Genomic DNA, 16079 nt, shown 5'->3' with positions numbered 1-16079 from the left:
AAAGTACTGCTGTGGAAGTAAGACACTATTTGTCCTCCTACAATTGTGTTATTGCTGGGCTATATAAACAGAGTTTTATTGCTGTTGGTGTCTCTCTTTTCCATCTTTCACCCTAAACTATTAATTTATTCTCTTCTTGTGCAGAATACAAGGAAGAGACCCACAAGAAACAGAAAGAATGCTTCCAATCCCTCCCAACTTCCCTTTTAATCTCAAAATCTACAGTACCTGCCGGAAAACTCATAAAGTTTTTCTCTAAAAGCAAATAGAAGGAAGTTAATTAAAAACTTTAGATTTGACGTTGAAGGAAACTTCTAAAGACCTGCCATTCTCAGCACACGCGTTCGGTTTGAAAGGAATCCTCTAACAGCTCATGCAGACCACGAGAATATATAAAATTTCACGAAAAGTCAACAAAACATAATCCATCGTTACGTGCGCAATAAATTCACCATCTATTAGAATCATCCAACGCTACCTACTCTTATTGCCGGTCTTCTTCTTCTACTCGTTTTGCAACTGATCCCCCGCCCCATCTCTCAAGGAAAGAACAAGAAAAAAAAATGGCAGCAGAAAAGCCCAACTCCATCTATGACATCACAGTCAAGGTAATGGCTTCTTCACTTCTTCCCAAGCCCCTGCTGCTAAGATGGGATTCTGACCATAGCCCATGATTCTAGTTTCTTTTTCTTTTCTTTTTTTTCCAACCAACTTTAGACCATTTAGTTTGATGCAATTCTGCTCTTCTTTCAATCCGGGGGGCTAGTTTGCAGATTGAAGTCAATTTTATTAGACCGAAGTTAGTTTCTTGTAAATTTCAGTATTTTTAACCTCATGCTTCCTTTTTTTCCCAATTTTCCCTTTTTTTGAAAAGAAGAATGAGCTTGTAAATGGTTAATTGGATGCTTTTTGATTCAGTATATTTTTCTCTAAACGTTTCCCTTAATTTTCTTTCTTTCCTTCTCTATTTGGTGGGATTTCATCACAGGATATGAGCGGCAGTGATGTGAGCCTGAGTACTTACAGTGGGAAGGTTCTTCTTATAGTCAATGTTGCTTCTAAATGGTATTGCTCAACACGAAAAAAAAACTTAGATTCCATTATAAGAGTTTGTTTTCTATGATAGTATTTCTATATAGTTACATGTTTATGGCGATCAACACCTTAAGATCCAGTTCTTTATCTTATACAGATGATCTTGTGGCTTGTAACATGCTTCTATAAACTATCTTGGGTGATCTCTCCTCACTTATGTTGTTGTGTTGTAAAGAGGTAGATGTTTAATGCTTTCACATATGGTAAAACTGAACTCCATTAGCATTCTGAATTGGGAGTGATGCTGTTCTTCAGGAATTATTTGTTCATGTGTTAATATGCTGATCAATATTAGCTCATATGCAGCTGTTAGTGTGAATTTTTCTAACCGGCACTATTGCTAGTTGGGTACTATGTATTTTGACCTTATGGCTTGCCGTTGATCTGATATGCTACTGTTAGACATATGCTATGCCAATACGAGGTGTATCTTACTATATTGGTTTGATATCGGTATATGGTATATGGGGCGTACTGACACTCGATACGCCGAACCGGCCTTCGTACCAGGCGTACCAATATAGTAATAAGATAGCACCAGTATGGGGCCTGGTACCAAGACGGCATACCTTAGACATCTTTTGTAAAGTGGCAATGATCCCTACGCCTGCTGGAGTCATTACCTCAGGCCAAGTATATTTTTTTCTTTATCGAAAAAAAAGTACTTCTGTGAGAGAGATTTTATAACTCTCGCTTAATTTTGGATTTATGGTTTGTAGCTCACTATTGTTAAGCTTGATATATATTCTCAACCCATCTCCAACAGCTTAAGTTTTTGAGATCTAGTGGATAACTACCATGGTGTTAGAGTTCAGGTTGCTGGATCATAGGTTCACATGCAGAGATCTAGTGTATAATTACCATGCTATTAGAGTTCAGGTTTCTGGATCATTTCTAGATCATAAGTTCACATGCAGATTGCATATGATTCCAGTTTTTATCCTGTTTTCCTCTGTTATTTATGGTGTTGTCCTTCATTTTCTATCACCTTTTTTTTTTGAGAAATATCCAGGATCCTGGACCTCCTCTAAGTTCAAGCCCGTAGGGGCGAGGTGCCAACAAATTGGGCAGACTGTTATTATATCACCTTTGGTGTTGATATATGACATCGATATATGATATTGCCCAAATAATAGAGAATTTTCTGCTTTCTAATCCTGAAAATTACAAGGATAGGCCCATCAATTCTATTTTTCTCATTTATTATTTGATTTTAGATGCTGCTAAATTGCATGGAACTATTTTTTTGTCATCCGAATATATCTCTACATGCTGCTTTATCTCCTATGAACTATGAAGTATCCTGTGAGAGTGTGTGCATGCCAATTTATATCATTAATATGGAGCTGAAAATTCTCCAAGTATGATTTTGGACTCTGGTTAAATGTAAAATTTTCAATATCAATATGATGGTTTCATATATAGTTCGGATCGTACTGGCAAGGGTAAGGTTGATTATGGTTTATCAACTCAGAAATATTGATTGCCATTGTGATATGCTAATAATGGTATTTATTCAGGACTCGTTATTTTTATCTTCAATCAGAAATTTAGCTACTTAAGATACCTTCCTGGGCATGAAATCTTGGCTTGCTGATACTGATTGGAAATATTAAACAAAACAAGATGCAGCTCGGGAACAAAGATATAACTTGATTTTAAGAAAGTTTCATTAAAGAAGAGCAATTATTCTTGACATATTTAAACTGAATTTGGATTCCGTCAATGCTACAATTGTTTATGGTAATGCAGAGTCTCCTGATCCCTTTCTTTTGTTTGTTTATTGGGGATATGCAGTGGATTAACTCACTCCAACTACAAGGAGATGAATGTTTTGTATGAGAAGTACAAAGATAAAGGTTGATTGTCCCTTTTGTGCTGTCTCATGATTTCAAAAATATTTTACATATTTGCACATTTAGATGACCCTGTTTGGTGAGGCTTCTTCTGGATTTATCTCCACAGGTTTCGAGATACTGGCATTTCCATGCAACCAGTTTGCCGGTCAGGAACCTGGAAGCAATGAAGAAATTCAGGAGGTTGCATGCACCAGGTTCAAAGCCGAGTTCCCCATTTTCGATAAGGTGGTTAAAACAAAAATCCTTAACCAACATATTTTTCTTACACTGTTTTACTTATGACTATAAATATTTGGTATCGGCCATGAGTTCTTCACCTACCATTCCCTGTGATCAATGCAGAAATCCTGATTTGCATGCTGCGTATGTTTAAAAAGATCTATATTTCCCTATCTCATGTAGGAGGTTTTGAAGTAAGTCTAAGAGTTCTTTGACCTCACAGCATCTTGATATCCCGAAGTAGGCATTCAATCTCCAATTAGGAGTCCTTTCTAGTAAGGACTCAAATGGGTTTACCTGTTTCAAATATTTATGAACGGAGTTTTTTGAAGACTGAAATCTTGTTATGTTAGGCTTGGATCAGCATTCAAACCAAGCTTCACATATGGTCCATTTACTTGTTAAATATTTTATGAAATAATTGGCATGTGGTGCAAGTAATCTCAATTTTATCCCGGAATTGGAGACAGATTATAGCTTTTGTAAAATGGTGAATGTATGGTCTGAATTTGCAGTTTTTGCTTGCTGAAGTTTCATCTGTCCATTGTAGAAAAGCACAAAATTGAAGAGCAATAGAGAGGTCTTAACAATTTCTTAATCCAAGTTGTCAAAAGCTCATTACAAACTATAATATGAGCCAAAAATAAAATTGATTGTGCTACAATAACCTGTCTCGTCAAAGGATCTCCCACCAATTGGTTTAGAGGAGGCGGGGACCTCTGCTATATAACAGGAAACTCTTCTCCATTCAATTGGATGATTCTGAAAGTTGAGGTCAAATAATATGGCTATTATTGACAATTCACTCCCCAAATTAAGTTGATATAAATAAACCAACTAAAGCTAATATACTTCAATTCTTTCAGATTTATATAATTCTACAGTTTCAAGTTTTCAGAAGACAAATGCAAGCAGCCTAGTTTCCTAAGATATATCATCTTAAAGAGATCCATAAAAATTATTTTCAAAAAAGAAGGAATAGTAACCTCTCATTGCCATGTTGCCTCCATCTTATTTCAACTTTTGCTCCTTAAGTCAGGCTCAAGCATAGTTGAGGCTTTTGGCTGAAGACCCAACATATCCTTTTTTTTTCCATGGCCAATATGTTTTGATCCTAGAAACCATATTCTACCTTCTGGGGAAAAAATACAGTAATTTTAAGTTTTTTCCCTTAACATAGAAGAAACGAGAATCTTGGTGGCATTAGATTGTAGATCAGGCAGCCTTTACAAAATTATCCAATTCTGCCTGCAAAATGGGATAACTTCCTATGCCTATTCTTCTGCAAAAGCTGATATATTTTGAAGAATGGCAAAGAGTGAATCTTGTGCATTTGTTTTATATATAGGAAACTTGTGAAACTGATTTTTAATGATTGGTGATATATGTGGAAGATTTCCTCAAAATTATTACCAAAGCCAATGCCACAACAAAATTTTTCCATCGATTTTTCGAGGTTTATTGTTTCAAATATCCCTGTTTTATCTTTTATTACATGTGATTTACTAATGAAAATATTGGGATTTCCATCTGCAATTGATCATGTTGGTCCCCTTCAGACTCAGGCCTTGATCCAATTACTGCTGCTTGTTTTTTTTTTGTGGGGGTGGAGTGCCGATTTTACGATGTTTTTGAAATTTATTGCTTTGGTTAGGTTTGAAAACCCTATATAAGACCTTACTATCTAACAAAAGAAATCATTATTATGTAGGTCATGTGAAGATTTTCTTTTAAAAAAGTTATGAAATCTTTTTCTTTTTTATTCTAGATTGAAGTGAATGGAAAGAATGCTGCACCCCTGTACAAATTTTTAAAATCCCAGAAAGGTGGTCTTTTTGGGGATGGCATCAAATGGAACTTCAGCAAGTTTCTTGTTGCCAAAGATGGCAAGGTCATGGAGCGATACGCACCGACCACTTCACCCTTAAAAATAGAGGTTCTACTTCTGTACACTGACCTCATGCTATCTTCCCTACATCCAGTATCCATGACAATTTTTTTCTCTCCTTGCAGAAGGACATCAAGAAGCTCTTGGAAGCTTGATGAATTCATCAACTACCTCTGAATACAGGTGTAATGGGAGATTATGTCTGATAAGTTTGAATAAAAGGATGAGGATGGGAATCTGAGGACTTTCTCATTGTAGAAAACTAGCTGATCTTGGATTGTTATCTTGTGTGGAAAGATGTTACATTAAACTATTCTCACTTATGCTTTGGCAAATTAGCAGAGTTTGGTAATGTCTTTATGATCTGGAAAGCCCAGTGACTTTGTCCAGCTCATCTTCTATGCTCAACTCTCACAGCAATTTTCTCTACATCAGCCATGAACTCTGGTGTCTCACTCTTCTCATCGATTTATCTAGTTCAAACAACATGGGCTATATTGCTTGGTTTCTACACCTTGGTTAGTTTGTAGGGTGCAATTAAGTATATATCCATCATTGATGGAACTAGTATGATCAAATTCCATCCCTGATTTCTTCCATCTTTGCTAGTTCATCTTTATGGATCAAAGCGTTCAGGTTTTTGGGAACCTTCAACTCTTCAAGGGACTATATATATATATATATGGTTGTTAAAATGATAAAAACTTGAGAACTTCAAATAGAAATCCATTAATCCACTAAACCATTTTACCTGAAACGCGTGAAAGTTCTTTGCCAATGTTGGATGCTGTTTCATGCATGCAGAAGAATTGTTTTGCGAGTCTCTCCCTAACATGTGAAGACATTTCTCACGGACTCATTCAGATAAATAGAGATCCAAACTTCCAAGGGAAACAAACCGTTTCTCTCCGGCCACAATTCAAAAATGATGAGCTCTTTTCCCGTGCTCATTTCCCACCCCTTGTGCCCTCCTCACCTCCAAAAACTTTATCATCCCTTCCACCTTCATTCTGAATGGAAGAAAACCGCAAAGCGTCAACCTTGAGCCCATCAAATTCGAATCTGAGGAAGTCTCAACTATAACATTTTCCAAAAAGATTGGAGTTCCCCAACTAAGCTACTGTCGTACACCCAGAGCTGAATAAATAAATTTTGTACCCAAAAAAAAGAGCTTGAATAAATTGATAGATTCAAACAGGCTTGCCGAGGCCTTGGGTTTGTATCTTGAGATGAAAAACAAACGAGTCAAGCCCTTCAAGTATTTGAATCGATGCCTGAGAGGAACGTCGTCCCATGCACTTCCGTATATGGGACAGCTATAACAGGACACATAGCAACAAATAGGTTATTTGTATATTCGTATATACAAAAATGTGAAAAATATGTGCCAGTGTGTGTTTAGTTCCACGACACTTATTCGTTGGATTGATCTTAAATGTTTATACAAGATCAAAAAACCTAAATAACATCTTTTGACTAGTCATTTTGGATAAGATTTTGTATTGTTACAAATGGTATTAGAGCGGATCCGGAGGACATTGCAACACAGATTTGTTGGACCTGACTACGATCCAACCATGGTGTTTGTGATTAGATTTAAATGAATTTGAACTCAGAATTAAGAGATCAAAATTATATAAAAAAATTTAATTTTAAATGCCAAAAAAAAAACAACAGAATACATGTGCTTACCAGAACATAAGAAAGAAAAACAAAACAAAAGCCATTATTGACTACTGGATATAAGCCTGGCCGGTGATATCCACGTCGCGGTCGCCGGTGGACGGTGGGGGCTTGTGCTTGGGCGCGGGAACAGGGTCCGGCGGCCCATCCGCACTCTGTGTCTCGCTGGCCCGCAGACCCTCCGGCTTCCTCTCCGCCTCCCCCTTGTCGTCGGTGCCGTAAAGCCCTCCGCCGTAGGCCTCATGGGTGACGGGCTTCATCTCGGAGATGTGCGGCGGTTGGGCAGCGGCCCTCCCCTCGCCTTCCTTCTCCCATTCCCTGCCTCTTTGCTGTTCCTCCATTTCCTTCGCGTTCGGTACGAACTTTTCCATAGTTCCTTCGTTCTTTGGATCGTTTCTGAAGAATTTCGCCAGCTGAGAGCTATTCCTTTCCGCACTAGCGTATGGGTTGATCGCAGGTGGCAGTTTCTGCTGTGACGGGTGGCAGCATGACGACACGTGCGGCCGTGTGACGCAACGTGGAGATGATGTTATGTGCCACGTGTGTTGGAATGAGAGTCCGGTAGCAAAATAAAAATTAAAAAATAAACAAAATAGCTATTTCGGCATGCAGACACTATAGCATATCGTACCATGTGAAGCCGAACGGGTAAGATATCAATACAGTATTCGATACTGAAATTACGGATCTCGGCAGAAACAACTTGTTTCGGTCCACGATCATTGGTATTTTGATGGCATTAGGAAGAAATGACCTTTCTAATTTGTGTCAACAAACTCCAGAAAAATGTCAACAATATCTTAATGTCACTAGGAACCTTGATCATTAGGAAGAAGTGAGGATCTTGCTGATAGATATACCCCTCCCCACATTTTAACTAATTCTAGATAATGAGCTCTGCTCTAAGCCAAAAAATAAGCATGGTTTCTAGCTCTTTCTCTTATACCGAGTTCTTTCTCACCTTCCATTATGTTGTTTTCTTTTCTTTTCAAAGAGACCCTCTATGATGCTGTTGCTATGCATTTTGCTCGCTATATAGTTGCATAATGAAATCCTATCCTCCATATTAGATTGATGATATTAGATCAAACTGAAGTTTATGGTGAATGGTTGGCTATAAGCCTATCCTGCAAATTAGACTTGTGCATAATTCACCATATAGCCAACAATTCAAACGGCATAAATAGTGAATGGGCAGCTATTAGCACGAGTATCGTAAAGATAGCTGAAATTAATCAGAGAAATTCAGGAAAATCAGAATAGGTAAATATCCTAGAACAGAGATGACAAACATTTAAAGGATGCCATGTCTCCTCCTCTTGGGTTACATAATCTCACTGCATTCCCATGAAATACTCAATTTTATGGCTGTATCTATTATCAAAAAAGTTCAGAAGCATGTTAATATATGCCAATAGCTACTTATTCAATTTTTTCGATGCATCAAACATTTTGAAAGTCATAATGAAGAATTATGTTAAACCTTTGTCAGTGAAGTCTTACAGATATGAGGATTCACTTTAAACCCTTTGTTTGAGGAGGTACTTCATAGTAAGTGCTGTCTTCTTTGGTTGTCATGAGAGCTTCTATGATTTGCACTGATTAATGTAATCACTGGCTGCTGCGATCTTTCTTTCCAGAGAGAAACTTGAAGATACCTAGATATTGTCCGAAGCACTTCTCGATCTCATAATGGTGATTGGCTGACAAAAAGTTCCAGATGAAATGCTAAAGGTGAATTCTTCAAGTTGGTTAAGAGCTGCCACCTACAGGGTTTGTTATTGCTGCACCAGTTGTTTCATATATTATTTATCTTCATAATTTTTTGGGTGGTTACTTGTATACTCATTTATCAAATTAGAACCTAGTTAAACAAATTAATTTAATACCTTCCAAATTTTATAGTTTTTTGATTTCCAACGAACCCTATTGCTTTAATCTTTAGTTCCTCTTCATTATATCCATTGTCTAAGTTGAAGACAACATCGATGCATTCCATCGGAGTACGATTTTCCATCTTAATCAACTTCCAGTAGTAGTCTAATAGTAGTTCAGACTTTAGAAGAAGCAAGAAACATAATACAATTGTACAGTGATCAAACCATGTAGCTTTAGCTGATGAATGGTCTTGCTGTATGCATGATGAACTATTTCTGCCGACAGGAACGACCTTTACTCTGAATACTGATGTTGTTTTGTTCTGGCTAGTCACTGGCTGAATTTAGGGCTCGTTTGGTTCGCTGGAAAAGAAGGGGGGAAAGTGTGGTCAACAGGAAAGTAATGAGATGCCTCTTGTTTGGTTGGAGTTTTCAAATGAGAAAGAAGGGAAAGTTGTATTCCCATGGGAATGTGATTCCCACATTTTATGGGAAAGTCTTTCCCATAAGAAACATGGGAAAGTTACTTTCCCATGAGGCGGAAATCACTCCATTTTTAGTTTTTTCCAAAAAGTCCCTTTAGCATTAAAGAAGCATTAAAGAGGCATTAAAAACCTAATTTTTATTAAGGGCATAATAGAAATTATATATAACTTTCCTAGGAAAGTGGATGGCCAACCAAACATAAGCACCTTGGAAATTTGTCACTTTCACATGGTCAACCAAACATGCCAAAAGTACTTTCCTAGGCATCCTCTTCCTAGGAATTTGTTTCCCAGGAATCATATTCCTAAGAAGAAAAATGCTTCCCGCGAACCAAACGAGCCCTTAGATTTACATTGCAAACAATAGACATCTAGTTACTCATTCACCAGAAGCAAGCCAGCCTTTGTTCGAGTGGATATCACTTCGCTACTAGCTCAATATTGCATTTTTACAGCATTTCCAGGGGCGTTCACCCTATCCTCTGCTAAAATACTCATAGCCTTTGTAAAAGTTGCACCCTAAAAAGGCTGGAGTAACATCAAGTTAGAATGCCAGGGATTTACCTTCCTGTCTATGAATCAGTATTTGGACCACCATTTTTTTTTTGGTAATCACAGACCAAAGCATCGCCTCCCCTTTGTGGGGTATGTTAATATTCTGGCACCCTGCTTGGGTTCGGCCTGCCTGAAGCAACAAGACTACGATAACAACAAACAACCAAATGCTACCAACTGCCAGAGTTACTGAAACAAGGGAAAAAAAGGAACAGCCGAGAGTTCAGACTGCCTGTTGGATTCATTCTGCCAGTAAGCTGAGTTACTTATTCTCCTTTTACAAGAAAAATATATTTGCAGAGAAGAGATTTAAGAATATATATGGATATCATTACAATGGAGAAAAAACATTCACTCATTTTAGTTATCGTACATGAAACAATATAACCATGCTCGTTGATAGGTAATGCTGGTCACACATGAAATAATTTTAATCTCCAATCTCAGACCATCTCTTCCTTCTATTTCCACTTCTTCTTCCTCTTCCTCCTCTTCTTCCAATGTGCCACTTCTGGCAGAAGCATCTCTAGTGAAAGAATAGCAGCATCCTGATGGCATCAAGCTGGGAAGCCTATGTAGAGGATTTACTCTACAAAAAGGAAGCCCTGGAAGTTGATAGCGATAATCCATCATAGTAGATGAAATCAAGTATGCAACTTCAGTCAGCTGCATAATCTAACAGTGCATGCCACTGTTTGGGCCCAATACTTCAGCCTTGCTTTAACATCTTCAGGCTGGTCACCTAGGAGGAAAGAAGAGGAAAAAACAGAAAAAGAAAGCAGATAAGAATATAAGAAGAATGATGAGAAATGAAGTGAATCCTTCTCCTTGATAGAAGAGTAAAAAGAACAGTCAACAATCACCAAAAAAGAAGGCAGGATTTCTAAGATGCAGATCTTATTAGCAAATTCTGAGTTTAAAAATTTACAACATCAAATAGCTAATCATTCATCAATCTTATTCAAAATTCTTCTAGCCTCTATGAGATGGAGATTTAGAAGAAACTACTCAGTACAGAAAAAATCCAAGTTATAATAATAGTTTACCACCAACCAAGATAATAAGATGCATCTATTCTTAGAAGAACACTTATTTCTGCCCATGCCAAATCAAAGGCAATCCCCTTTTTATTTCTACATAAATTAAAGAAATCCTGAGTCCAAAACGAAGAACAGCGGCAACAAATGCATTAACCAACTTCATTTATGAAATTATTTAAAACGTTAATTCAGCATATAACCCATTTGGAAAGCAACACAGCCATCAAATCTCACAGAAGAATAGCATGGAGAACTGCAAGGAAAGGCCATATTCTCTCATTTTCTTATGTAAACATGGGTGAACCATTAGTCTTCATTCGAACAAGGAAAGCCATATCATCAACTTCGAGTTTCTTAAAAATACAACTAAATCACATCCATATCAAACAACCTCATTAAATTAGTACCACAAAACAAACAAGTACAGCATCTCAATAGGAAAAGATCACGATATAACTTGCTTCAATGGGAATAACAAACTAAACTATGAATCCCATTTTCACAAGTTAAAACTCTCTCCCATACACCTAAGACTACCAAACTACTAAGAAATCTAAAGTCCCATATAGTTACCAAATGGAATTACAGCAATCCTTAATTACATCACCAATCCTCCATCCAGTTATTACTCGATATCAAGAAGAATGTTGTTTAAGAATTCTCAAAACAAATAAAAAGAAGAAAATTCAAATCTTTCTCCCATTTATTAAATACTAAAGAAATTCCAGGCATATCATTGATGGTAAACGGAAAATTATCATTCTTCCCCCAATTACGCATACACATTAGCAAACAAAATAAAAATAAAAGCTTCCGCTCTGGAAAAAAGAGACAGAGAGAAAAAACAAGAAGCAATCTTACCAGGGCTGGAGATTCTCCAATTGGCGATGGGAGGCGAGCTCATCGCGGCGCACTGCTCCACGGCATCCCCGGATCCATCCGGCGATCCGTGCTGCTGCTGCTGCAGGTGCTCGTCGAGGAACCGGTGGCTCATGGAGTAGCAGAGCTCGAGGGCCGGAAGGGTGTTACAAAGCTCGGGGATCTCCTCGTAGCTGAACCCAAACCCCAAGTCGAGGCACCCCTTGAGGTCCTCCAGGTCATCGTCCGTCAGGTTCCTGGTCCTTCCGTACCCCTCCTCCCCGCCGCCGTCCGCCGCCTCCACGTATCCCTCCAGCATCACCTCACCGCTCTTCCTCGGCCACGCCTCCTCCCTCCTCACCCTCCCCTCAAACAAGATCTCCTCCTCCTCCTCCACCGCCGCCGGGAAGACGCTAGTGTTAGGGTTTGAGATCGAAACAGGGGTCTCTGGTTCACAGGGGTAGCTCGCCATCTCTCTCTCTCTCTCTGGGGTGCTCATCTAAAGCGGGGGGGTCTCCAGGTTTTTTAACGAGAGGTGGCGGCTTCTCTCCTCCGTGGATTGGGATTCGAGAAAACGATAGTGGTGAAACGAACGGGAAACGTGGTTTCTTTTTTTTATTAACTTCATGGAATGTTGTAGCCGTGCAGCTACGGAAATGATATATATTTTCTTTTTTTTTTGTGTGGACAAAGTGGAAGACTGATGGGTAGTTCTATATACACCCCCCTATTGCTCAGGACACCCCCCAAAAACCAAAAAAAAAATACCCAAACTAACCTTTAGTGTAATTACCATATTGCCCTTGAAATTTTCTCATACACCCCCTTCCTCCTCCTCCGTTTGAAAAGAAAAAAAAAAAAACACCCCTCAAACCCCCCTTAAACCCCTCCTCCCCCGTTCCCCCTTCTCCCTCTCGTCGCCGGCATTCTCCCGATCTCCGACCACCTCGCCGGCTTCTCCCGGAACCACCTCGCCGGCTTCTCCCGAAATTTTTTTTTCACGGTTCGTGCTCCGTTCGGCACTGGATCGCCGAACAAAAGGCTTCTGTTCGGCTGAACAGTGCCGAACAGAAGCCTTCTGTTCGGCAACCCTCAACCGAACAGATCTGTTCGGCTGCACAGTGCCGAACAGAAGGCTTCTGTCCGGCACTGTTCAGCCGAACAGAAGCCTTTTGTTCGGCGATCCAGTGCCGAACGGAGCACGAACCGTGAAAAAAAAAAATTTCGGGAGAAGCCGGCGAGGTGGTTCCGGGAGAAGCCGGCGAGGTGGTCGGAGATCGGGAGAATGCCGGCGACGAGAGGGAGAAGGGGGAACGGGGGGTTTTGGGCGTTGGCGAGGTGTTTTGGAGGGGAAGAGCGGGGTGGGGGGGGTTTGGGGGGTGTAGAGAGCAATTTAGGTGAGGGGGTGGGGAGGGTGGGGGGTAATTTAGGAATTTTTAATTTTTTAGGGGTGACCTTAGCAAATGGGGGGGTGTAGAGAGTATTTAATTTTTTTTTAATTTTTGGGGGGTGTCCTGAGCAATAGGGGGGGTGTATATAGAACCACCCAAGACTGATGCGAGTTGGATGGGAATGTCTTTTTAGGTTTGTTTGGCTGCCAGAAAATTTGTACTTACAAAAAAAAACTCATTTATTTGATGTGATTGTTTTATTTGTTTGTTCTAGTAAAAATAATAAAATTGAAAATTTATTTCATTTTTTTATAATTTATTTTTCAGAAGATAATAACTTTTTTCAGTTTTCCTACAACCATGCATGCTGTGATCCGAGTGCTAATATCATAAATCATAGTACCATGATCCGAGTCACTACAGCCATCCAATTTTTCAAAAATAAATAATAATATATTCAACAGTCTTATGTTTGGCTACAAATGAGTATATTCATTCTCTCGTGCTACATGACAAAAATTGAACAACATCAAATAGGCTCACTATAACATTATTCTTTTCTTATAATGGCTATTATTCAATGTAATAAAATGATCAATAATGCAAAAATAGCGGCATTATTTATCCAAAACACTATTTATTGAATATTTTGTCGACCAATGCATAAAAAAATAAAACTATTTATTTTATACAGATGAACAGCAAGTTTATTATAGCGCAACAACTTTTCTCATTATGTATTGACTACCGCAATAAAACAATAGTTGTTCGATACTTATTGATATATACGATGTACATAATGAATTACTTCAAAACTATTATGTAATGTTTTAATAAACGTTGCTTATTGTATGATTCGATGATTTTATTACCATGGGTGGAACTCTTTATGTATTTTTTTGACTATAGCATAAACAGGATTTCGTAGCGCTTTCATCAATAGAAGTTGTGTTTACCAGTTGGATATATTTCCTCTACTTAGGGCATGAGTTGATCAATCAAATAAAAATCTTGAAATTTTGATCAATGTCCATGCCAGTGACCTATCAAATGAGCCAAGATATTTATCCAGTGGAGGGCTAAGGATAAAAGGACTGTAACTCTGTCCATTCATTTGATATGCTCTCTCTTTTCAGATTGCTCATGAATTGTAGGTTTTGGCTGTGCACGGTATACTGTATTGGGGGAGGAGAAAATGGCCAAAGGTGACAACCACCTCCTGGTCATTGAATTGAATGCAGTGAGCTTTCTCCTACGTAATCTATGAGGAGATGTGATGGACCCCTACAAGTAAAGGCTTCATGATTAGCAATCGTTAGTTCAATAGCAAGAATACTTCATGAGAATGGGAGGAGAAAAAAAAAAGGCTACGAAAAAAGGCAAGATTTTGGCTCACAGATTACACAAGTGGGCAGTTCATCATGGGAGAGGGAATGTAAATGATAGACTGTGAGAGGAAGTAGACAGCTTATTATTCTCAATTTCTTAAGGGTTCCCATCTATTTCTCTTTCATAACTCAAGATAGATGGCTGAGATGTAATTTTAGAAACCTTGGATTAACTCATTAAATACTCAAAAGATTATTCATCGAGATAGCCATGTGTCTGCACTAGGATTGCCAGGGAAATAAGATATCAAGATCCGGATAGACGTAAAAGAATCAAAAAAAAAAAAAGAAGAAAAAAATCGAGAGACAGAGAAGTTAGATGATTAGGTTACTATTCTGATAACTAAAGACTCTTTTATCTCTTTTAAAACTTTTACGAGTCAACCATGGATTACTCCATTATACTTTTTTTTTTGTATTCTTTTTCTTTCTCCAATCAAGTGAAATCACATGAACATGTTCACTGAAAGTCAGACAAATGATGAACATTTACGAACTCTAACAGATGAAGGTGTTATGATGTGGATTTTCTTTGATCTATAACTCACAATTAGCGTTCTAGATTTTTGTACTAATCAAAGCATCGCAAATTATTTGAGAACACTTTTACCCCACCTCATATGGCTTAAAAGTCTGCATTGCATTGAACAAAATTGATACAACAAACAAGTCTCGCCCAAAACCTTTAAAAACACAATATACAAAATGTAGGAAGGGAGCTTTGACAATAACTAATTAGAATTCAAAACTTTCTCTTATATTGAGGTTGGTGGAGGTTTACCTTCATTCCATATAGCTAATGTGCTTGGATTCGTGTTGTAGCTTTCGCATGAAACAATGATTCATCTTAACCATTGGATCTTGCCTTGTACATATTTGAAAGCATTGATCTCCTTCATTTATCTATTTACATAGATCTCAAAGCAATTATTGTGTGATCTAACAGTGGATTTGCGCAAATAGTAAAAAAACTGTGTACTTGAAAAAAAAACTTTTAAATTGGCAAATATTGTTTAAACAGACGTTGCCTCATTGTATCCAACAAAAAAACACTATCCCACTCTTGGAGGGTGTTTTTGCCCTTTCAAAAATATAAAAATGCATGCCAAGATAAGCATGAATTAGGGTGAAAGTGGATTGGATAATATCCATCCAAATCTATTTTTATATCCGAATTTATCCAATATAGATGGAAATTTAAGTATCCGACAATTGATGTGGATAGACAACTATCCGATCTGTATCTATATATCCGATTCTATTTATAATCCTCTTTAATTTCATATAACACTCATGAATTTCTATAAAAAATACGTAGCCATATTAACATGTTATTATTTTAATTTATTATCCATTCTAGTAATTTTTTTAATTCTGTAGTCATAAAGTTTAATTATTTGATTTATATCCATATTTATATCTATACATCTAGTATCTAATTTATATCTATATCTATTCAAAATAAATATAAATATAAAGTTCATGACAGAAATTCTATGTCATAGATAAATCTTTGCCTAAGAAGAGCAATGCCAAAAGTCCAAAGTGTTGGTGGTAAAATGGACCACCCCACAAATGCAATTATAGCACCCAAATCCGTCAGCAAGATCGAGCTCATCCAAGTGATCGGGCTCTTCGGCTCATCCAAGTGATCGAGCTCTTCCGCTCTCAAGCTCATCAAGTGATCGGGCTCTTCTAAGTGATCGAGCTCATAGGCCGAGCCGAGCACAGCGAGCCGAGC

The 16079-nt window shown here is 38.0% G+C and overlaps 3 protein-coding genes across 3 annotated transcripts; 1 reads left to right on the top strand and 2 right to left on the bottom strand.

Annotated features, from left to right (window-relative positions):
- The first annotated feature begins 462 nt into the window (after nt 1-462).
- On the top strand, nt 463-5450 carry LOC103707782 (probable phospholipid hydroperoxide glutathione peroxidase). Its single transcript, XM_008792426.3, has 6 exons — nt 463-608; nt 989-1065; nt 2893-2954; nt 3061-3179; nt 4942-5109; nt 5187-5450. Exons 1-6 carry the CDS (start codon nt 564-566, stop codon nt 5214-5216), a joined length of 501 nt encoding a protein of 166 aa, XP_008790648.1. The 5' UTR covers nt 463-563; the 3' UTR covers nt 5217-5450.
- Nucleotides 5451-6751: 1301 nt separating this feature from the next.
- On the bottom strand, nt 6752-7114 carry LOC103707802. The gene has a single exon (XM_008792461.3). The coding sequence runs from the start codon at nt 7083-7085 to the stop codon at nt 6795-6797; it is 291 nt and encodes a 96-aa protein (XP_008790683.3). The 5' UTR covers nt 7086-7114; the 3' UTR covers nt 6752-6794.
- Nucleotides 7115-9860: 2746 nt separating this feature from the next.
- LOC103707781 lies at nt 9861-12049 on the bottom strand. The gene is made up of 2 exons (XM_008792425.4): nt 11563-12049; nt 9861-10403 (listed from the first exon to the last, which is right to left on the bottom strand). The coding sequence occupies exons 1-2, from the start codon at nt 12029-12031 to the stop codon at nt 10324-10326; spliced, it is 549 nt and encodes a 182-aa protein (XP_008790647.2). The 5' UTR covers nt 12032-12049; the 3' UTR covers nt 9861-10323.
- Between the last annotated feature and the right edge of the window lie 4030 nt (nt 12050-16079).

This window comes from Phoenix dactylifera, chromosome 7 (genome assembly GCF_009389715.1).
Source record: "Phoenix dactylifera cultivar Barhee BC4 chromosome 7, palm_55x_up_171113_PBpolish2nd_filt_p, whole genome shotgun sequence".
NCBI classification, from domain to species: Eukaryota; Viridiplantae; Streptophyta; class Magnoliopsida; order Arecales; family Arecaceae; genus Phoenix; species Phoenix dactylifera.
Note: the sequence above shows the minus strand (reverse complement) of the source record. Positions and strands in the feature narration are given on the sequence as shown.